The sequence below is a fragment of the Haliotis asinina genome, chromosome 15 (genome assembly GCF_037392515.1).
Source record: "Haliotis asinina isolate JCU_RB_2024 chromosome 15, JCU_Hal_asi_v2, whole genome shotgun sequence".
Lineage (NCBI taxonomy): Eukaryota > Metazoa > Mollusca > Gastropoda > Lepetellida > Haliotidae > Haliotis > Haliotis asinina.
This window is the reverse complement of record NC_090294.1, coordinates 27,543,949-27,567,070: the sequence shown is the minus strand read 5'-3', so window position 1 is coordinate 27,567,070 and position 23,122 is coordinate 27,543,949. Positions and strand designations below refer to the sequence as shown.

The 23,122-nt window shown below is 37.7% G+C and overlaps 2 protein-coding genes across 3 annotated transcripts in view; both read left to right on the top strand.

Annotated features, from left to right (window-relative positions):
* The first annotated feature begins 1,651 nt into the window (after positions 1–1,651).
* LOC137265244 (serine protease HTRA2, mitochondrial-like) lies at positions 1,652–13,761 on the top strand. Its single transcript, XM_067800597.1, has 7 exons — positions 1,652–2,080; positions 2,825–3,026; positions 5,021–5,215; positions 5,723–5,755; positions 7,388–7,502; positions 10,712–10,898; positions 12,364–13,761. Exons 1-7 carry the CDS (start codon positions 1,731–1,733, stop codon positions 12,527–12,529), a joined length of 1,248 nt encoding a protein of 415 aa, XP_067656698.1. The 5' UTR covers positions 1,652–1,730; the 3' UTR covers positions 12,530–13,761.
* Positions 13,762–19,083: 5,322 nt separating this feature from the next.
* The window catches only part of LOC137266390 (histone-lysine N-methyltransferase NSD2-like), a 31,007-nt gene continuing 26,968 nt past the window's right edge, over positions 19,084–23,122 (top strand). Inside the window, exons 1-2 of one of the 2 annotated variants that reach the window (XM_067801889.1) lie at positions 19,084–19,218; positions 22,305–22,968. In XM_067801889.1, the coding sequence (XP_067657990.1) occupies positions 22,344–22,968 (625 nt within the window). In that variant the 5' untranslated portion in view covers positions 19,084–19,218; positions 22,305–22,343. The remainder of the gene's footprint in view (positions 19,219–22,304; positions 22,969–23,122) is intronic. The other variant, XM_067801888.1, reaches the window with a different exon arrangement.

Here is a 23,122-nt window from a genome sequence, read left to right as displayed (position 1 = left end):
CACAGCCGGAACATAATTTTGACCCCAACTTGACTAGTTTGGGGCTCTGAAATAAGGAGAAATGAAACATGAATGGTTGACACAGGGATAATTATAAAATGACAGTTGTTAGAAGACAATTACCAAGTTGATGATGGGTTTCACGCTAAAAAAGCCGACTCTGACGGGTAAATGAAATCTGAGCTTTTTACTTGCATGAAGAAATGAATAAAAAATTATCAAATCGAGGGTCCAGTGTCGAAAATCAAATTGAATCGAGGTCTGGGTGATCCATTACAGCAATACAGTATAATAATGATCAAGAAGACTAATCTAATTAATTGTTACAAGTATATCTGTTAGTATAAAAGTGTTCTTGTGGCAATTACTTTGGAGTGACATTTACATATCTTTGCTTTTTTCATTACTTAATATTGCACTGATCAATATTCCTGAACATATGTAAATTATGGAATCTGTGAGTGAGTGAGTGAGTGAAAGAGTGAGTGAGTGAGTGAGTGAGTGAGTGAGTGAGTGAGTGAGTGAGTGAACTCTTCAGCCGTTTCAGCAATATCACAGCAAGTAGCTTCAAAAGTTTACACAGGGGTAACAGTCACGGGTCTCCAGTGTGATAGTTCTAGAGATAGTTTGGCTATCTCATCATCACATAATAAAAGCTGGACAAAACAATCCAACAAGAGAAAGAAGACACAAAATCAACTAGGTCAACAAGCCTGAACAACCAATCCAGCTGGTTGTCTCTACCACCACTGGTAGACAGAAATGCCATCATATGGCCTCCCTAGACCAGCAGAAGTGTCAGTAAAATAAACAGATGATACTTCCACAACGTGATAACACAATGCAAAACTGCAGGCGCAGTGTTACGCCACTTTTTTATCCTTACCAAGAACAAACGGGTTGTTATCACATAGCCGGATATCTATCTGGCTTTAGATTAATAGCATTTTACTCAGGAAGTAGATTATACCACTGCTAAAGTATATATTCTGAAAAAGGTTGATGATGAGAGCTTCCATTTGAAATGCATCATTACAAAATTATAACACATCCGACAGTCATGATCTGTATCAGCTAGATGGGCGGTGGCCTTTACGACCTTTGCGGTCAAATTTGACAGAAGTAGACCACGCCGTGACGTCGGTTTTAATGCACCTTTCATGTTACAAAGGGATTAATTCAGATGATACGTCAGTTCGATTCTTTTCCAGTTTGATTAAAATATAATGTCATTTTCAAATTTTCCCAAGGTTTCGACTCCTGACCCTTGGCCCTGATTCTGAGGCCGAGTGAAACCACAGATAGGTGACAGGTCTTACCGAACCCCCGCTAAGGCCACCGATGCCATCATATCGCCTCCCTAGACCAGCAGAAGTGTCAATATAATAAACAGATGATACTTCCACAACGTAATGATAACACAGTAACGAAAACAGAAAGAGCGTCCACATCTCTATTGTTTCGTCTGCTTGGTGCCAGGTGCGCTGATAGCTCTATCTTTGCTATTACTTTCGTATATAATGGCATGAATTTGGTGTACTAGAAACATTATAATATTAAAGAGTGTCTATATCTAAAGAATATAACCATGAAATGGTACATTGTCAAATGTACTGAACAATTATCTGCTCATAAGAATACGAAACCAAACAATACATCTCTACAAAGATGGCTGACTTAGTCTAGAATCATTTCCCTGATTGAACTTGGAATCGGAATTTTTTCAAAACATGGCTTTGGTGTCGTCACTGAGACGATTCTGTATACATTCACCTGCAGAAAAATGTCTGTTGTTTAATTTCCGAGACAGAACTGTGTCAAGAAATGGATATTTGGCTCGATTTGTTGCTAAAAACACGTCATCGCTTAATACCAAACGAAATATTTCCAAACCAATGACCATTTTAATTGGTGGAAGTGCACTGTGTTTATCCCTTTCACTGTATGAGCTACTGAAGCACAGACTTACTCCCACAGTTCATGCTGCTGTGCCTGATTCCCCAAGGATGCAATATAATTTCATTGCAGACGTTGTTAAAAAAGCAGCACCAGCTGTTGTATATATTGAATTAAAGGGGAGGTAATTGACTATTTCAAATTTGCAAAGACGTCTCAGTTAATTGTAATCATTAAATGGCATTAAATCATTAAACAGCTAAGTTTGTTTTTTTCTTAACTAAGAGTATCAGAATAGTTCAGCCTCAAGTGGTTTTACCTTAAGTGATGTTCATCAACTGATTCACCAGATTACACAATTTTTTCACAATTAAATGTGTGCTCAAGCATGGTTAAAGTTTTCACACTAGAGTCTTGCTACACTGAAGACATGGGTTCGATTCTTCACAGGGGTATGATGTATGAAGCCCTTTACTGGTGTTCCTGCTGTAGTATTGCAGGAATATATATATATAGGTGGCGTAAAACCATACTCCCTAACTCCTTTGTCTTGGTGTATTAAAGAATCAGACCTAAACAAAGATCTCTTACCAGATGTTTCTGTTTCTTTAGTTTTACTCAATATTGTTAGTATTGATTTTTATGATCACAGTTTTAAGTAATATAAAGATATGCAGTTAGTCAGTGTTCAGCTGGAAAGGATGGAGTTAACAGTAACTGTTCTAAAGAATAAGGACTATTTTTGTGAATATACAACTTCTTTATTCTGTATAGAATAATGATTCACTTGCTTCACAACAACATTAGAATCTATGTCAAAATATCGTCTGCACAGAATATAGAAGTTGTATATCCATAAAAATAGTCTTTATTCTTCATCTACCCAACTTCTAGATTGCCAGTCAAAGAAGTAACTGTTCTGTTGCAGACATCCATTCCATGGTGGCTACACTACCATGTCTAATGGTTCTGGGTTCATTGTGCGTGAGAATGGACTGATTCTAACAAATGCCCATGTCGTTGGCAACAAGCAGTCTCTTCGTGTAAAGCTACATGATGGAAGGGAATTCGATGGTGTAGTACAAGCTGTTGATCCAGTCTCAGATTTAGCAACCATCAAAATTCAAGCTGTGAGTTGAAAGAATATTTATGAGTTGTGGGGACTAAAATGAATTTTCTAACAAACAACATATCAAGTGTAGTTTAAAGGTCACATGCAACAAAAAAAATCAAACATAATTAAAACACATTTATCACTCACTGATGACATGTAATATCCATTTCTGCTCTTAAAAAAGCAAATATACAAAATTATAAGCGTATAGTCGCAATTCAAAATTGCAATATTTTGTACTTGGGCTTACTTCCCCCGAAACGAAGTCCTCGGGAGACCGAACCCAGTCATAGCAGATGGATGTTCACTCAAGTGTACCGATTGGCTGTTTCATTTGCTGATATGCTGAGGGTTCATTGTGTGTACAGAAAGATGATCTGTTTGATGGGCATTTTAGAAGTATGGCAAGTCACAAGAAAGTAAGCTTCTTTATGGATAACAACTTCTTTTTGTGTACTTGATGCCTCATTTCAGTATGGATTCATATACTGTTGTCAAACAAAATCATATACACTAAAAGAAGCCGTTATCCAAGAAGAATGTATATAGAGATGTTAGGTTTGGAAAATACATGTTCTCTGAATTTGCGCTGGATCCAATCAAAAATCATCTCAGTAGAGATGGTAAACTACTGCGTGGCTGGAATCTGTCATTCGTCCAAGTACAAAGCAGGACTTGAAACTGACAAGAGTTTGCACCAGTTTCCATCAGATCCAGTCATCTGAAAAAAAAATGAATGTAGTTTGCTTGCAACCCACAGACATAAAAACATGTCATGTGTATCACACGTGCCTAATTACATAATGTGGCAGACACGGGACTCGGGTGCACGAGTCATAAATCAATTTATTTTCTTTATGTCATATAGTCTGATAGGTGTTAAGTTCAAATTGCATGTGATCAATGACTGAAGCTGTGTACTGCATGTTGTCTTTAGCAGACAGGTAAGCAGACATAGGTGTGAATAAACCAGACACTGAGCTTTCTCTGTGACAGAGACTGCTTACCACAATCAACAAGTTTTTTTACATAACAAGTAGATTATTTACTTGTTTGTGTACACAACCAAGATTAGACTACTGCTCACGACCTCAGACTCTGGGCATGCATACTGTTTCGCACTCCGCCAACCTATTCACTGTGTATGTGTTAAGGACGCAGCGCAGCACAGCTGTTGAAACCAGTTTCCCCCCAGCGCTGGGGGAAATTTAGTAAAACGTTTGAACTCCGATTTCGCGGGCTTTTTTTTCATCACGTTTTTTTTGTTCAACTTTATAGGTTGAATTGGCATTTTTTGGGATTTGTTTCGGTAAGTGCATGCCGAAAGGTACCAGAATCTGCAAAGTTGTGTTTGACGTTGCATGTGACCTTTAAATATAAACCCACAAAGATCAGGGTTTAGAATGGATCTTCACTAACCCATGCTTGTAAGAGGCGACTAACGGGAGCGGGTGGTCAGGCTCTCTGGCTTGGTTGACACGTCATCATGTCATCCCAGTATGCTCATGCTGTTGATCATTGGATTTTCTGGTCCAGATGTAATTATTTATGGACTGTTGACATATAGCTGAACTCTTGCTCTCTCTGACATCAAATGAACATTAATGTTTTTGACTTTACAGGCTGCAAGAGTTGTCTCCCTTAGACCATACTTTGTGAAAATAGCTCTGCCAGTATGTTCAGAGTAAACTCTCCTGTCAATGAGATGGCTCTAGCTTTGCTAATATCACTTCATTAATATCATGGAGGCAGTCAGTGACTTAGACTTACTGACTATCCAGTGATGTTTATGTCCCAGTATAGATTGTGTTCAAGGTTGTGTTGAGGTGAAAGCATTAGTAATTCCATGCAAGTATTGTCCATTGTTCAAACTTGAAATGTCCGTGAAACACAATCTTTGATGTGTTTATTTAACTGTTTACAACTTATACATAACAAGAAAACGATTGTTAGTGTTTTAACAATTCGTAATCATTTATTTACCAGTAGCTAATTTTAACTCTAATTCAGAAAGACCTCCCCACTCTGCAGCTGGGGAAGTCCTCATCCCTTGAGCCTGGGGAATGGGTGATAGCAATGGGGAGTCCACTAGCCCTGAGCAACACCGTCACCGCCGGCATTGTTAGCACCGTCCATCGAGGAAGCAAGGAACTTGGGATACACAACAAAGACATGGAGTACATACAGACTGATGCAGTCATCAATGTATGCATACAGTATCTGTTCTGAAGACAAACAAAATCTATTATGATATCAAGAAAGACAAGACAATTATTAATTTCCAGCTATCTGAATGATTGGAACAGTATTACAAAATTTGATATTTAATGTATTGAGTGAGTTTTATCTGAATGATTGGAACAGAATTACAAAATTTGATATTTGATGAAGTGAGTGAGTGAATTTAGTTTTACGTTGCTTTTAGCATTATTCCAGCAGTATTACAGTTATACTCAAGCGACATTGGTCAAGGAGAGTCCTTGGATTGGGCCATGTTTGGCAGCCTGACTTCTTGTAGTTTCTTGGACTTCAGTCCTGCTTAACAATGAAGTACATGTGACACATGTGTTGTCACCGCAGTCATCACAGACAGTGTGAGATCACTGGCATAATGATGTCAGCATTTTTTGGCATAGTTTGTTCTTAGCGCCCCTGAAAAATATCCAGAATCATTGTCTGAATTCTGCAATGTCTATATCTTTGTCTTTTCAGTTTGGCAACTCAGGAGGGCCACTAGTCAACCTGGTGAGTGTAGCAAGCTGAATGTTAGAAGTTGTTCACTGGTCACAAGGAGGACATAGGTTTATGTATTCTCAATGTTTGTTTACGCCCAATGAGCCTATAAGGCAAGGTAAATACAAACGAATATCAAGGGTACATCAACCCATTGGCCCCTTAGGACCAGTGAAGAACATATTTATCTTACTGGTCATCTCAATGTTAATTTAGAACTGTTTGAAGCATGGGTATTGGATCATATTGAGGAGTACTGGAGTTTGGCCACAGCACAATCACTACTAAGACAAAGCACCAAACAAACTCCCACAGTTCAGATTTCCAGCCATTAACACAGGAAATGTAACTATCTTGTAAGCGGAGTCCATTGACTGGCACTGCCAATCAGAAAACAACACGTATGTGTGAGGTGAATTGATTACTTCTGTTTGTCAAATGCATAAGTTTTCCAGCCAAACACCTTTTAGTCATGAAATCACAACATTGAAAGTGTTTGTGAAGAAATTAATGGTTGAAAAGAAAACTGTGACATTAGGGAAATGTTAGTGGCAGGTAACATTTATTATGGCATGAAATGTTTCTGGAAAACAGCATGGATAACTGAGGATCTGAAATAGCCAGTAATAAAATTGTTGCCATAGGGTTGATTTTCTAATATAGTTGATTCCTTACTGTCGAGACATTTCTCCGTTTATACAGTTACGTGACTGGAATGGCTGATATATGAGTCATTCACATATTTAAATAATAAAGGTTGTTTGATGCATCAGAAATAATTTGTATTCATGCATAATGATGACTGGAAAGGAAAGGTCTGTCCTCACAAGGAAATATTTGCATGAATAAAGAGATATTTCTGAAGAGGACACGGTAGAATGAAAATATGACGATGAAACTGAAATTCAAATTCTCTTTATGTTGTAGGATTTTCAAATTTGAAAAAATCCTTAAATCTGTTACAGAGTCAAATCTGACTTTGAGAGATCAGCACTTGTTGACAGCATCTACGCTGAAGTGTCACTCCTATTTGTAAATAAATAAGTTGTACATCCATATATCTTATCCTTACTGAAGTCATATCTGAAATATGGAGATGTGGTAGCCTCGTGGTTACAGTGTTTGCTCATAATGCTGGAGACCCAGGTTTGAATCCCAAATGGACATTTATTACACATGATCTCTATCTCTCTCTCTTTCTCTCTCTCTCTTTTAAACATTCCTCATTTGCAAGTTGTACTGTAGTATTATAATTCATCGAGAATAAGCTGTTTTTAATTGGCAGAAAGCATTGCCAGTTGCACGTGCAGTTAAAATGATTAGAATTATGATTAGATGGTTATATTATGACCTTTTGATTTAACTTATCAAAATGGTATTTAAGAGTTGGTATGATGAACAAGTGATCTCTTCTTGATGACAGTGTCAGTAACTTCACCAGATCTTTAGCTTGAACCTGATAATTCTCAACCTGAAGATCTGGGAACAACTCCATCAGAGCAGTGTATGAAATAAGGGTGTTAACATCCACACCAAAGTGTTCATCTTGTTTGCAACAAGTTATTTGTCCATTAAATGTTTCCTCTGTGTTCTGTTTTGTATTTTTTGTGTGCCTGATTCTGCAACCATTTGACATGTTGTCAGGATGGAGAGGCTATTGGCATCAACACGATGAAAGTGACCACGGGAATCTCGTTTGCCATACCCTCTGACTATGCATGTGAATTTTTATTGAAAGCGGATGAATTTTTAAAGAGAGGTAAGCAGGAAAGTCAGATTTTTTTCTCTACTGTAAAATACCCTTCAGTATGTGATCACATCAGATGACATGAAATGGTATCCGTTTGATATGACTGTCTTTGATCTTGTTTTTTTTCCATTGTCTTGCAACATATTAGTATGGAGAGATATTTTTATTATTTTTTTGTACAAACTCAATGTTCTGACTGATTACTATTTAAGAAGTTGATCTGTAATATTATATGGAAAATAATTTGTGGATGACAGCATCTTTATCATATTATCAATATGATGTAACTGAAGAGTCTCATCACAATATGGTAATTGTTATCCATAAAGCATGATGATACCTTTCTTGAAACTCAAGGTTAGGGACATGACTTAGGATGACAATTTGATATATACTGTCTTAGGATGACAATTTGATATATACTGAACATCAAAAGAAATGTAAGTTTTGAAAAAACTAAATGTCCTAAAAGTAAGCTTTCATATTTGTTTTCTATTTAAAAACTTGACAAAAAACAGTTACTTTTGCTGTTCAATATATATATCATAGAGATCTATAATCATTAAATGAATGTCAGTGGATTATCGATTATGGATTACTTTGAACAAAAATGCCCTAAACATGTTTCACATTCACTGGTGAATGGAGACATGCTTAATCATAGGTCACAAAGAAAATGATGTCCTGAACATAAATTCGAAATAGCCAATGACTAAACATTTTGTGTATTTTGTGTGTACCTAAGTTAAAACATTCCATCGCAAAACTTTGTTGTATGATTGTTTCTTTGAAAGGCATTTTAGATGTTGTAAAGGTGAAGGAAAACCATGTTCTGTGGACAGTCAACTTCTTTATTGGAATGAGTGCAACATTTTGGTGTAGGTACTAACTCTGTCATCAAGCAAAGTCATCTTTTGATCTTGCTTGATAATGGTTTTGGTACCTACATCGAAATGTCACACTGAGTGCAGTAAAGAAGTTGACTATCCATAGAACATGGTTTTCCTATGGTATTATTGATGATGTTATTTTTTCATATCGATAATCATTAATAATTTTTACTATTAACAATATTTTTGATAATCAATCTTTTCAACCAGCCCTTCCTGGATATTTCCAGTGCATATGTTCCGAAAAATCTCAACTGTACTTTGGATGCATCTATGTCTAGGCCTATGATCTTATTAACTCCCTTGGTTGACATTTTATCCAGTGTTGTGTCTACACTAAGTTGACCATATCAAACTCACTTTCACTTTTTAAATTATCTAACCAAGGAAATCTTTTGCAACACAAATGATGCAGAGGTACTCTGAAAGAGGTAGAAAGAGTTCTTGCATATATGTTTTTAAAGTTTCAGGCTTGACAATTGTCTGTATGATTTCACCAAAAATGTGAGATGCACTGATGACAAACCTTCGCAGCTACAACCACCACCTTTGTTGACACTAGCAAGGTCAAATTGATTGAAAAAAAGAGGTGAATTTCCACCAACAATTTTATCATTGAGTCTGTGCGGTTTGAACATGTGGAGCTAAAAAATCCACTTAAGTTCCGTGGAGCAGCGGAGTTTGGTGGTGGTCTCCCATTTAGGATTTGCCTTGAGCTGAGTGATGATGGTGTATTTGAGATCACTCTTTTTGTGATTGGGGAGATTGAAATGGTGAGCGACAGACTTGTCTTTGTTGTGTGTAATGTCTGCAAAATGCTCAGAAAGTCTTATTCTGAAGGTCCTTTTGGTTTCACCTACGTATTGTTTCTTGCATGAGTTGCAATTGAGGAGGTATCCGACATTGTGACTTTGGCAGTGGTGTTCACGGGTAGAGTATTTGCAGCCTGTGTGGGTACTGTAAAAGTACTGAGAGGAGTGAATGTTGCTACAAACTGCAGGAGTGGGTGTTGCATGGATCGTCGATAAACTGGACTGATCTGCCTGCGATTTGGAGAGGCGGGCATGGGTAGTTGATAGCAGTTCTGACAAGGACGTCTTTCAGAGTTTTGTTACGGCAGAAAGCCGTAATGGTAGGTGAAGGAAAAATGTGGTTGCAGATGTTTGAGCTGCTGAGTAGATGCCAGCGTTTCTGAATAAGTACCTGTTTCTTATCCGAGACCTGTACTTTAGTCCCAGTCTGGAGACGTTCTCTCCTGGATTTAGAATCCGACTGTAGTTTGTTTTGCTGTATGATACATTGGGATACCCTCATTTGAGGTAGTATCTAACAAGATTGAGGCTGTGTTTCTTGTATTCCGTGTCATAGGAACAGATTCTTCTGAGGCAGAGGAATTAGCTGTAAGGGCCTTTCGTTTTGACATGTCGTAGTTGGCATGAGGTATACAGCAAATAGGAGTGTGCATCTGTGGGTTTGCAATAGAGCTAGAAGTCCAGGGTTGGGAGTTTGTTTTCGTTGGAAACCCAGGTGTCTAGAAATGCTACCTTCTGTTGGGAAAATTCCGCAGTAAACTTGATGGTAGGGTGTGCAGAGTTGAGATAGTTGAGGAATATGAGTCTGTCTGTGCCATGTGTCCAGGTTAGGAAAATATCGTCAATAAATCTGACAAATAGATCTGGTTTATCCGGGTAGTTGGCTAGGAGGGATTGTTCTAGTTCATCCATAAAAATGTTTGCGTAGGATGGGGCTAATTTAGTCCCCATGGCGGTGCCGCCTACTTGTAAGTAGTGGGTGCCATTGAACACGAAGTTGTTCCGAGTTAGGACAAATTTAAGGAGATTAAGGAGACTAGTGTGTTCGTCAATGAAGTTGTTTATGTTTGTACGTGGCTGTGTTGTTGCCACTGATGATGGGGCGCCCTGGTACTTTGCCTGGCGTGAGGCATTTGTGTATCTTTGGGAGCAAATAAAATCTGCCTGCGGAACAACATTCTTCATCTGATGAGTCCAGTAGAGGATGAAACTAGTCATCCGTGCTAGCATCACATCCCCCCTCATCTATACCGGTCTCTAATCTCTTCCCCACTAGCAAGGTCAGTTGTAACAGCGGTCTGCCTGATTGGCTACTACAAGAATGCAAAGTCAGCAAAGGGAGATGATGAATTCATCAGGCCAAGCCATGGATGCATCCAGGGTACAGTGGCGATTTATCCTGGAAATATCAAGGATGCAGCCATCCCTACAGAACACATACCAATGACATACCAATATGGGAACCGTAAGGTTGATAATACATTGAAGCATGTGATGCCTTTGTCTTTTCTTGCAGCCCAAAGCAAGTCCCGCAGCTGGTTTGGTACAGGCAGTGGCGCCAAGGCACGGAGGTTCATGGGCATCACCATGTTGACACTGACGCCGAGCATCTTGCTGGAACTAAAAGAGAGATCAGCAGACTTCCCTGATGTACAGCATGGAGTCTTTGTACACAAGGTTACACTCGGATCACCGGCTTATAAGTATGTTTGTGTCATAAGCTTTTGGTGCATCATGGTAAGATGGATGCAAATGGGAATAAATATGAGGTTGCCATTTGTAGTGTTGCAATTGTGTAAGTTCTGTGTGCCTGAAAACTGAGTCTTTCCAAATGCAGCAAAAAAATTGAAGATTTAAATGCACTGTCGTTATTCCATGAAATCAAAACTGACATTCCACCGCTAGCAAATTGTGCGTGCTACTTTTTACACCACTTTTCGCAATATTCCAGTGATATCATGTAGGGCTGCATTGATTTGGTTCGATTCAGCAAAAATCAAATCTGACAATTTAGTTTCAGTTTTCGATAACCATTTCCACTATTTGGATTCAGTATTGGAGTACCTATTTGAATAATTTCCACGCAGCCCGAACATAATTTTGACTCCAGCTCGAGCAGTTTTAAGTGCTGAAATAAGGCAAAACATGATTAGTTAACACCAGGTGTATTATCTGATGAGAAGTGTTTATAGTAGACATCACCAAGTTGATAATTGATTTCACACTAAAACGAAAAACAATTCTGAAACTCTCATGGTTTTACTTGTTTTCAGAACTGAATCAAGAATGATCAAATCAAGGGTCAAATATTGAAAATTGAATCAAATTGAGCTCAAGGTGAATTGTTGGAGCAGTAATATCATGACGAGAATCTCAAGAATTGTGCTTCACACATTGTAGCTATGTGGGGAGTCAAACCTGCATCTTAAGCAAACACCTTTACCACTAGTCGAAGTAAACTTAGTCTCAGTGTTATTCATTACACTCCACCACTGAGTCTACCAAACCCTGAAGGTCGTGTCAGGTAACCTTTGAGTGACCCATGACTGTCCAGTCAATAGTGAGACGGTTAAATAGATTTAATCAATCAGACAACAGCTACTGCTTAGGGATTGGAGGGACTTACAAAATATTCAGGTCACTAACACAGATCTCTCCACAAAAAAAAATCTGCATATAACACAGTTATGTGCGTGCAGTATATACGCTTTTGGCTTTCTGTTGACATGGTTACCATGAGCTAATATTTCCGCAAGATGACATCCGTGAATATTGCCAAAAACACTATTTTCAGCAACTGTTTGCCCACCGTTGTTATGGTTGTAACGTGTGCCCTGTGCATCACCCGGAAGTGAGCGTACACTAAATAGCATTTGGAATTGTTTGGGTATGAACCTTTTCAAGACAAATAGTTCAAAAGGATTGTGCAAATGTCCACTTTCATGATGTGGTAAGCTCTGTTCTGACTGGTCAATCTCAAAGGTTACCTGACGCGACTGCCCATAAGGTTTTGGTAGACTCAGTAGTGGAGTGTAACGAAAAGTACAGAGGCTAAGTTTACCTTAGACTGCCTTGACCAATAGAGTTCCCCACCACCCCATGAATTGTAATGTAATATGATACACTGTATACTGAAGGATGGAGATGATGGACTTGTGTTTGTTACAGTGGTGGCATCCACCCCGGGGATGTTATTATACAGATCAATGGACAGGACGTTCTGTCGTCCTCTGACGTCTACCATGCTGTGGATAACAACCACACCTTGCGGGTGTGCGTTATGCGGGGAGCCAGGAAAATACTGTTGGTGGTTCATACAGAAGAGGTGGATTGATGAAGAATCAGCCATAGATGTAAACAACAACTAGTCAACAACATCAACAACAGATTCATTAATGTGCCTAATTTAAGAAATGTGAATGAACATGCATTATTTAACTTGTTGAAACCTTGCTTTCATGAGTATGAGCTTATTTCAATCAAGACTGATTTGTAACATTCTGTCAGTAACTTTCAGTTCTTTACACCCAAAAGTTTTCTTTAAGATCAGACCAAATGATGAATACCTATAGGCCAGACCAATTTCATTACTTTTTCTACAGGTCAGCCAGTCATATTTTCTCAAAAAATAAGAAAAACAAGTAACCCGCTCAAAAAATAAAATCCTAATGTGTTTATAGGCCAAAAATATGAAACAAGAATTTCTTTTTTGAATGGTGTTTTGGCACATATACACTTCATAAACTGCCAAAATTCAAATAAGTTTAGTATGTAGAAGGAGCATTACTTTGACTTTTGATTGAGATGAGGGATCTGCTTTTGAAAAAGATTGTTGTTAAGTTGATCCATGTTCTCATTCTGGATGAGAGAACATTTTGTAAGTGTCATAAGTATTCAATTATTGTGATTTCTTAAAAGTATTTATGATTAGAGACAACAAAGAAAGGACTGTTTAGAGACTTTTCCTCCTTTACTGACATCCTTTGAGGTTTTTTCACCAGTAGCATTGATTTATAGACTTGTAACGACATAGATGAAACTTAAAACACCAGTATATTTTTGTATGAACCATGTGATATTCATCTTGTGAGTGAATATATAGAATGTCATACCAGTGCATTCTGATGTTTTGTATTGAACAAGAAGATGTCATGGGAGTAGAGAAACAGCAACGTATGACGTTCTATATTTATTATATACCCTCTTATCTTGCATTAAAATGTTTTAGTGAGCTTTACAGATTAGTGAGCTTTAGAGAAAGTAGAACTGACAGGGAAATATGGAATCTGGGGTGCAATACGAAATTTGACCATTGCATCCCTGTGTTACTGTCCTACGTTTATATGGGTATGTATAAAATAAAAGAAGAAAGATGCCCTGGGACTTGGGTTGATTACCATACTTGCCTTTATAAAATACATTTATATTTGATATGATGTTTCCAGTTGTATTGACGTGACCATTACTTAATGCAAGTATGTGTGCTAGAGTTATGGACTGCATGTGTTTGTGTGTGGCTTGTGATGTTTTCTGTAACGGGTGATGGAATAAATCATTTATACTTATTGACTTTTCATGTTTTTCAAAGAGATAGGGAGGAATGCAGACTGGTAGATTCAGACTCCAGTCAACTGTTCCCAATGCCCTCTTTAACCTCAATGTTAATCTTAACCTTGTTGTGTCCATAAGCACCGTGGATTGTGTACTCCTCAGGAAGCTGAGAAAAAAAATCCACAAATAGAAAAGAAATTTGGCAGAAAGATGGATACCGCTTAAGAGATACCATACGGAAGTTAAGATTATTGAAGTTCTGATACTGTTGTTGTAATATTAAGCAACATGGTAGCATCTTCATTAAATCAGGGATGGTGGCGTAGCCTAGTGGTTAAAGCATTTACTTGTGACACTGAAGACCCTTTTTGATTCCCTACATGGATCCATTGTATGAAGCTCATTTCTGGTGTCCCCTGTAGTGATGTCAGGTGGTCAGGCTCACTGACTTGGTTGACACATGTCATCGGTTCCCAATTGCGCAGATCGATGCTCATGTTGTTGATCACTGGATTGTCTGGTCCAGACTCGATTATTTACAGACCGCCGCCATATAGCTGTAATATTGCTGAGTGCGGCGTAAAGCTAAACTCACTCACTCACTCACTGTAGTGATGTTACTGGAATTTTGTTAAAAGTGGCGTAAAACCATACTCACTCACTCATTCATGAAGCTGTAATTTCACTTACTAAGTCTGTCTCTCAGTCCCTACATCACTTCATTTTGCCCACCATCAACCATTAGTAAAGCTAAATCTCATCTCACTTGGACATCTTGTGAATGCAGTTGCTTGTCTCCATCAAAATTACATCTATTCAGAATCTGAAGTTATTGGCTAGCTCATGCACAACTGAACTTCTAACACTGAACTTTTCTGTTTACAAGTAATGGGAGAGAACAACTGACAAGATAGAAACATAAGTTGATCCATGTTTGTTTAGGGGCTCATTGTATGCTAGCTCTTTTGGGGTCATTACAGACCACTGCCATATACCTGGAATTTTTATAACTGCAGTATAAAACTAAACTCACTCATTCTTTTTGGGTCAAAACCTGAGTCTGTATTCAGTGAGATGAAAACAACAGTCTACCTTTTTAATTTCTCTGTTTGCCTGTTGTCATTCTCAGATGAAATAAGACCCATAAAGCAGTGTGCAAGGAGGTATTGCCTGAGTGCACCTTGAACAAAAAGCCAAACCTGGTAAAGGTGGTATGGGTATTGGTGTAAATAGACATACGTCAACCTGAATCTTTGTATGGATGATCTTAACAATGCTCAGTGTTTTAACAATAAAGGTCACCATGGAAACCATGCAAATATATACAGAGTGTATGTATTCATTTAATTGTTCTTTTGGGTGAAAAAGTTTAAAAATGAATGAATGAATGAATGTATACATTTAATTGTTCTTTTGGGTAATAAAGTTTAAAAATAAATTAATTAATTAATTAATTAAATACATGTATGCACACACACATACAGAGACAGAAATATGAACAGGTGAAAACTGGTGTCTTACACCTGCTGAAAGGTTTCTTGTTTATTATGCTTCAAAACCACTGTTAACTTGTTTGATTTGTTCCTGTGGCCCCACCCTGACCAAAAATTTAGGATGAATGTCTGTATATTGTGCTGTCATAACACAGCTAGACAAACAACATTCCTGTGCTGTCACATTGCTTATACAAATAGCACAGAGCACCTAATTGAAGCAAGTTATTGAAGAATTGTCAGAAACTGCTACCATGGTTCAGTGGATATGGCACCTGCCTGTAGAACTAATAGTCAGTGGTTTGATTCCCAGTTGTGTCTTAACAAAATATGGTTTGGTTTTGTTTGTTTTAACACTGCACTTAGAAATATTCCAGCTGTATGTCTGTGGTCTATCAAAAATCTTTACCAGACAATCCTTTGATTGAAAAACTGAAGGCAAGTCTTGCACATTACATGAACGTCTTTATACACATTCCCACCCATACACACTGCTAACCCTCCTCCCAACGGTACCCTCCCAACAACCTCAATACCCCACCCCATCCAACAAACATACACCCACACATATACACATATATTGTTAAGTCAGAGCAATGATCATGAGTGCAGTGTTTGAAGCCTGAATTCACCTCCCCTATTGTTGTCGTATTGCATGGTTAACAAGATTCATTCAATAGCTTCACTGTCCCACAATGCGTGAATGACAGGACAATCGGAGTTGTATAACCCTGAAGTCAGAGCTTCACTGTATTTTTACTGAAGTGAATCTAGCCAAGGATTTGATATGACAACACTTTAAAAATGTCATCCTGTCACCTCATTGGAGTGAGTGAGTGAGTGAGTGAGTGAGTGAGTGAGTGAGTGAGTGAGTGAGTGAGTTTACGTCGCTTTCACGAATATTCCAACAATATCATGGCGGAGGACACCAGAAATCGGTTTCATGCATTGTATCAATCTGGACAATTGAACCTGGTCTTCAGCATGATCATCAAATGCTTTAACCACTAGGCTACCCCACCGCCCCACTCTGTTGTAATGGTGAAAACACCACAGCAGAGACATAAACTGATGCACAGAAGAAAGTACAGAACTGATGCTTTAGCTATACATTTTCTCAGTAAATACAGATTCCAGACTTTTGTTGGATTGAGTCCCATCCAGGATTCAAGCACACAATCACAGAGTCATGCACCTAATAGCCGGCACACAAAGTCAGCCCCCTGTCCCGCTCAACTATGGCTAAAGCTGGGACTGAAGTACCTGACTCTGAGAGTAAGGGTTTGAATCCTGGATGGGGCTGATTGACACAATAAAAGTACTTGAATCTGTACTTTACTGAGAAACTGTGGTCCCAAACATACCATATCTTACATCTGACCACTTTCTAAATGGTATTGTGTATGCATAACTATATAAATATTTTTTAAAGTGTTTTGATTGTGACTTACACGTCACAGTCATGACATATATGTGATGCTGCAAATATCATTTACAGTGTTGCGAGTCAGATATCATGAAAAACCATGATATTGATGAATCACACGTGTGCGATATGCACCACATTCAATATTGGGATAATTTGTGGTACACCTTTTAAAGGGACACTTCAGTTTGGAATTGTAAAATTATATCAGCTGTTGAGGAAAAGGAGTCCCAGTGAGGTGGGAGATTCCGAACCTGAAGAAATTATAGAACTTGCTTCATTTAGGGCTTCAGCATTGCAGAGCTGACCGGGAGAAAGAGACAATATTATGCAGTTAAAGAATGAACAAACATTTGTTTTTTGTACTCTTTTAACCATTATTTATGAAAGACTTGTGGTTAGTCTTCAGTGGAACACAAAATTCATTCTTAAAAAAACTGCGGGTTAATTGATACCGAGCCATTAAAAATTGCCATAAAGTAGTCTGCTTCATTCTCTCCTTCCAACGAAACCACAGACAGGTTACATAACTCTGTCACCAGAGCACTGCAGCATATGTAAGTCCTGCAGCAGCAAAACCTGCTTTAATCACGAAAGTCTTTTACAAATCACACAAGGTATTATTTTTCTGGATTAATTTGAATTAAAAAAAAAAGGAAATTTCTTGGTGAAAGAAAAGTGGGGTCATACACCTGTGCCCCAGCTTTTCCCTAATCTGATGACATTTTCTATGCCCAGCTTACTGTGGTAACTTCTTGATTTGGTTGTAAAAGAAAAGTCAGTATTAGTCAACATGTCATGTTTGTGAGTTTGTATGGACTTTCAGATCTGTCATAGTGCCATAGGACTATGTGATATTTTACCCACACCCACACCCACACCCACACCCACACCCACACCCACACCCACACCCACACCCACACACCCACACACCCACACACCCACACACCCACACCCCACTCCATTTTATGCAGTATATGTTCATAACTCTCTCAGGTATAATAGATAAGCATGCCCTGAATATAATTCAAATTGATAACTTTGCCTCAAATAGAAACCAGATATACAGTATTATTTTTTATATTCCATTAGGGACCAATCACAACCTATACTTTATTGGGGAATGATGATTTTTTTATAGAAGCATTTGTACAAAGTGAATGCCTCCCCTAAATGTTTTGTACAAAGTATCTTCCTTCCCCCATCCCCCCCCCCCCCCCCCTGCATAACTTTTCAATGTTTTCATCATGTACAAAATTGCTGACCCCTCAAGATCCTCCCTAGAACAAAACACATGGGCCAGAACAAAATTAGTGACCTCCTTCCCCACCCACCCCAAACAAAGGAAAAATAAAATAAAATAAAATAAAATAAAATAAAATAAAATAAAATAAAATAAAATAAAATAAAATAAAATAAAATAAAATAAAATAAAATCAAATCATCGCTCCTCTAGCCATAAATTAGTAACGGTGGTCCATACTATCAGTCACTCTCAGTGTCATATGTAATGCAAAACACTGTATTTTATTGAATCATGACATCCTGAAATCCCACTGAGATGTCTGGCTAATACGTAATAAACATATTATCATTTTTTTGCCAGATACCCTGTCATTTACATATTACACTAAGTTTTGATGTAGTATAAATGCCCATTTCCAATAAATGAAACATAATTTTTAATTTTAACATGTATGTCTAAAAAGCCATTTGAATTTTATAACTTTGTATCAGTGACAAAATATGTGCACTATTTCAGTAATCTATTGCGTTGGGATGATTTAAAGGCCTATATAGACCAAGTCTCAGAGGTAATTAATACATGCATACTTTGTTTGATCTGATAGTATTGGTACAGTGATTCCTGTCAGATATTATATTTAATAATTTTGTTCATAATATCAACAAAGAATGTACAGATATTGAATAGTTCTTTACGTCTATCAACATGAAAGCACAGTACAAGGCATTTACCTATTTATGTTTTAGTGTATAAGTACTTATCTTATACAAGTAATGAATAAGCAAGTCTTATTTAATTTGCATAAAATACGACTGCAGAACTGTTTACTACATCATAAGAAAAGAATAAATAGATTGTGAGATTCCCCAAATAAATAAGCCAATACATTGCACAGTTGCTGTTTCTGGGCAATTGTATGTAAAATAAACAGTCAGTGACGTAAATGGATAGGAGGAGGATTTTCAGAGATGTGCATTGATAGAAAATGTGGGATAAATTGAAGAAACAACATTTATTGGAGCTTTTGGGTGCCTGGTATTGGGTATTATGTAAAAATGAAGAAAACACGAGTGCAATATGCGTTCATTTAAAGCCAGTATAATTTCATATTGGGTTGAAAGGAGAAATTTCTAGCTGCTATGCAAACATCACGCGCCATTTTCACCGCTTTCGGGCGACTCGGGGGTATCCGTAACATTGTCAGCCAATCAACAATCGCGTACTTTCCCGCCGTAACTGGCCGAAGAGTGTTGGAAGAGTGTTGGATCGTGCTTTGAAAATCAAACTATGCAGCTAGTAATGATTTGGTAATGGAACGAAATGTCTGTTATGCATGTATTTACATCCATAGTCTTATACTTAGCTAGTATGATGTATTGTTAATGTCGATTTGTGCACGGCGCTATTGTTTGGTGTGTGGTGACCTAACCTTGCCGCGTGTTGTCGACACAAAATGGCTTCCTCGTAAAGAAACACATTCCGTAAGGGGGTCATCGGGAGAGATCAGAGGCGTTTTTGGCTCGATGCTTATGTCATGATGGTTAAATTGTGCATTTTTTGTTTATCGAGTGTTTAACATTTATAACGACCGTTATGTACACGTTGCTGATTACATTTTTTGAATGTTTTGTGACTAAATTTTCTTCCCAATCCATGAAATTTACAAACGCTGGCGTGAAATTAGCATGCAAGTGACAATGTTCTGAAAGAGGACTCCTCATTTTCTCGCCCGGTTGGGACACTTAAAGTACTTATCTAATTTGGGTGTCATATAACCTTTCTAACAGCTCTCTGGTGGAAAATAAGACGCTTTTTCAAAACTATCATTTCCAGTTTGATCACACTTTGCAGGATTAAAGATGCACCGAAGGCAGGATTTATTTCAGAGGATTAGTAACACTGGGAATGTTTTCATAGCTTGTTGGTGTGTACACTGAATATAGACATTTTCAGAAGGCAGTAATGAAACTGTTTAGTGAAGCTTTCCTGTCTGTTTCAATTGATCATTAGCAAATAGTCATTGTGCTGAAGTTTCTCTAATATGATATTCAAGAAAATTTTTGTTTTGTCCTATCTGTCAGAAAACAAAGTTATGAATGCTGGTTTCTGTTCATGACATGGAAATTAGATTTGCTACTTTGTCCAGTTTGTCTATCAGTGTTGTCAAAATGTTGTGCTCCTTACTGATTGTAATGTAAACAAACACATACATGAAATCAGGAAAAATGTGATATCATGATAATTATTGATGAATTTGTGATCCTTTGTAATTTACATGTTTTGTGTGTTCATTTTGAATTGTTTTCCCATTTTTTTGAGAGAGATTACAGGATGCACCAATGCTAATAAGATATATTTCCTGGAAATAAGCACCTCACATGTGCCCTGTGATGAATTTTGTTCCTTACAATTAAGCTGCCCTATAAATCACCTACCCACAATTGAATCAGTAAGATCTTTTCATTCATAAGTTCACTCCTTTTAGGTGATAAAGGTTCCAAAGGTACGGACATTTTGGTGATTTGTTTGTCTTGGTTTTCTTATGCCAAATTCTTTCTTTACAATGAATGCTTTTATCCATTAGTGGTGATCCAATTAATTAAAAAAGTCGAAGATTGGTTGCTGTCATAGTGTATTTAGGTGTATGTTGTATCTGTAGCTCAACTGTTAGTATTAACCATTATTGAGAATGTCCATGTCTGTTTTTCCAATATTGTTTATCAATGCCAACATGCATACCCGATCCTTCATAAATATTCCAATTACTTACAAATGGCATAGCATGACTGACCAAGACAGATTGCTAGATTTGAAAATCAAAAAATTATCCTTCGAGCAAAAAGCAATTGAGAAATACACTTCCAGTCCCTGAATGAGCAGGTCAACAAAAGGAGTCAAATATGTGTATTGTACATACTGTAATGCAGACATTGATATTGTGCAGTCAGGAAACGTGCTTGCAGGAGCCAGATTTTACACTTTTACACCTCAAAATACACTTTTTTGCCTCCATGAATACACTTTGAAGACAAGTTGGGTAGGCAGGTCTGACGTTTTCTCATTGTCTCATAATGGAACAGCTGATTTTGGAAATTTTGTTTTTGTCTTCGAAACACTTGCCGATGGAACATATCTTCATTGTTGTCAGGGCATGACCCTGTGTTGTTTCTCTGAAAACTCACTTCACTTATTGACTGATAAGTCTTGGCTAAATATTTCATGGATTCCAGGAAGTTTATGTTCATGGTATATCAATCCTCACTTGAAGGTAGTAAGTTGTGTCATGTTATACTTAAATGCGATAACAATCTGGATAGGAAACTCTGAAAAAATGACTCCAACCAATATTTTGTGATGATTGATTGTTGGTAATGAAGCAGTCATCAGTTTTTAAATTTCAACCTATTCCCAACACTACTTGCCACCTAAAACAATTGCCAATTTGAAAATCTAACTAGGAGAATGAATTTTTTAATATTAATGGAATGTCTTGTTTGTTGTTAAGCAACACTGAGCAGTACTCCACCTTCTCTGATCTTAACCCATGTTCTTATTCTTTGACAAATATGCACATCTAAGCAACATATTCATTTTGCATTGTGTATATTTAAGAATGAACTTTCAGTCTATGGATACTTGTCAAAATGCAGAGATACTAGTTGAAGAATTAACTTAAAATAATCTAATTCATACTAAGAAATATTCATTTTGGGAGGACTAGAAGAAACCTTCTTTCACAAATCTTCAGAGATTGTAGCTAGTTCTGCTTGAACAAAAGAAACAATACCTACTTGGTAACTTGGAAGCAAATCTTTGGCTCAAGGCCTGCTTCAAATGAGATGCACTTAAATGTCTCCAAAAAATAAACCGTAAATTAGCTAGGTTTGGACAGTATCACATATTTCACAGTTTGCTAGGTAAAAGGGGGATGTGAAAATATTCTGTTTCTAAAATGTCTTAAATTTGAGAGAGTGTTTTTTGGTCCCATCCAGATTGACTAACTAATTGTGTCTTGGCAGAGGTACTTCATTGCTTTGCTTTTGTGGATGTATATGATAAAATTGTGAAGCAGGTTTCAGTTACATTGCCAAAATGTTCTTCAGGCCTTTTCCTTTGACAAGAAGATTGTATCAAGATACTAGACAGTGGGCAAAGTTGACATCTGTGACATAGAAGTTTATTGCATGATGTCATTTATGCTGAAGTTGCTGTTTTCACGATTGAAATTAAATATTGTGGTATTCTTTTTTGTGAAGTCAAGACTAAAGCAATAGTAGAACTGCCTTTGAGATTAGAGAGACAAAAATTATAATGCCATTGTCCCTTCCATTTGCAGTGTTGTTGAAATGTTGATTCTATGTGACATGTATTTTATTCTGAACATTACTTTCAGATGCACTGGTGACGTTGGAAGTCTGTATCGCCTATCACCATGTCAGTTGAGGCAAAGGCGCCGTCTGTAAATGGCATCGCTCCTCAATCTGGAGCTGGTGCTGGTTTTCATCATCATCTCCCTCAGATCCCAACTGTCAACAAGAATCCCAAAATAGCCCAAAGCAAGGCCAGCGTCAAGAACCCAGTGAATTCTCCTGAAAAGGAAGATACCCAGACTGTCAATATTGTCCAAGTGTCTGAAGAGGCAAAAGAAGACAAATTGGAATCTGCAGCTAACCCTCAAGACAAGCCAGCCGATATTCCGGCGGAAGCAGCTGAAAAACCTGAAGAAAAGCCAAAAGAAGTAATTCGACAGCCTCCAAAGAAGTCACGTCAGTCTTACGAGCTTGCTGCCCAGGAAACAGCAGTTGTGAGTCGTGAGAAGCGACAAATCAAGAAGAAAGTCCCTAAAGATGAGCTGTTTGCCAGCGAAAAACCTCCAAAACCTCCAAAACCTGAGACTGTAGTCTCACCTAAACCACCGGCACCAGCAGAAGATGCGTCAGGATGTCCTTCAAAGTATCTTGTTGGTGACCTGTTGTGGGCCAAGGTCAGTGGTCACCCCTTCTGGCCTTGTATGGTCTCGTATGATCCCTTCATCAGCATCTTTACAAGAGTCCGAGGTAAGTGTTTATGTTACTTCTTCAGTGTTTTTTTCTGATTTGAAATCTTGTTTATGTCTCATGTAATTAATTTTAGGTACATTCTGCAAGCCAGTTTTCTTTTGGCACAACCTTCAAATTGGGTGGTCAGGGATTTTATGTTGTAAATTTCCCC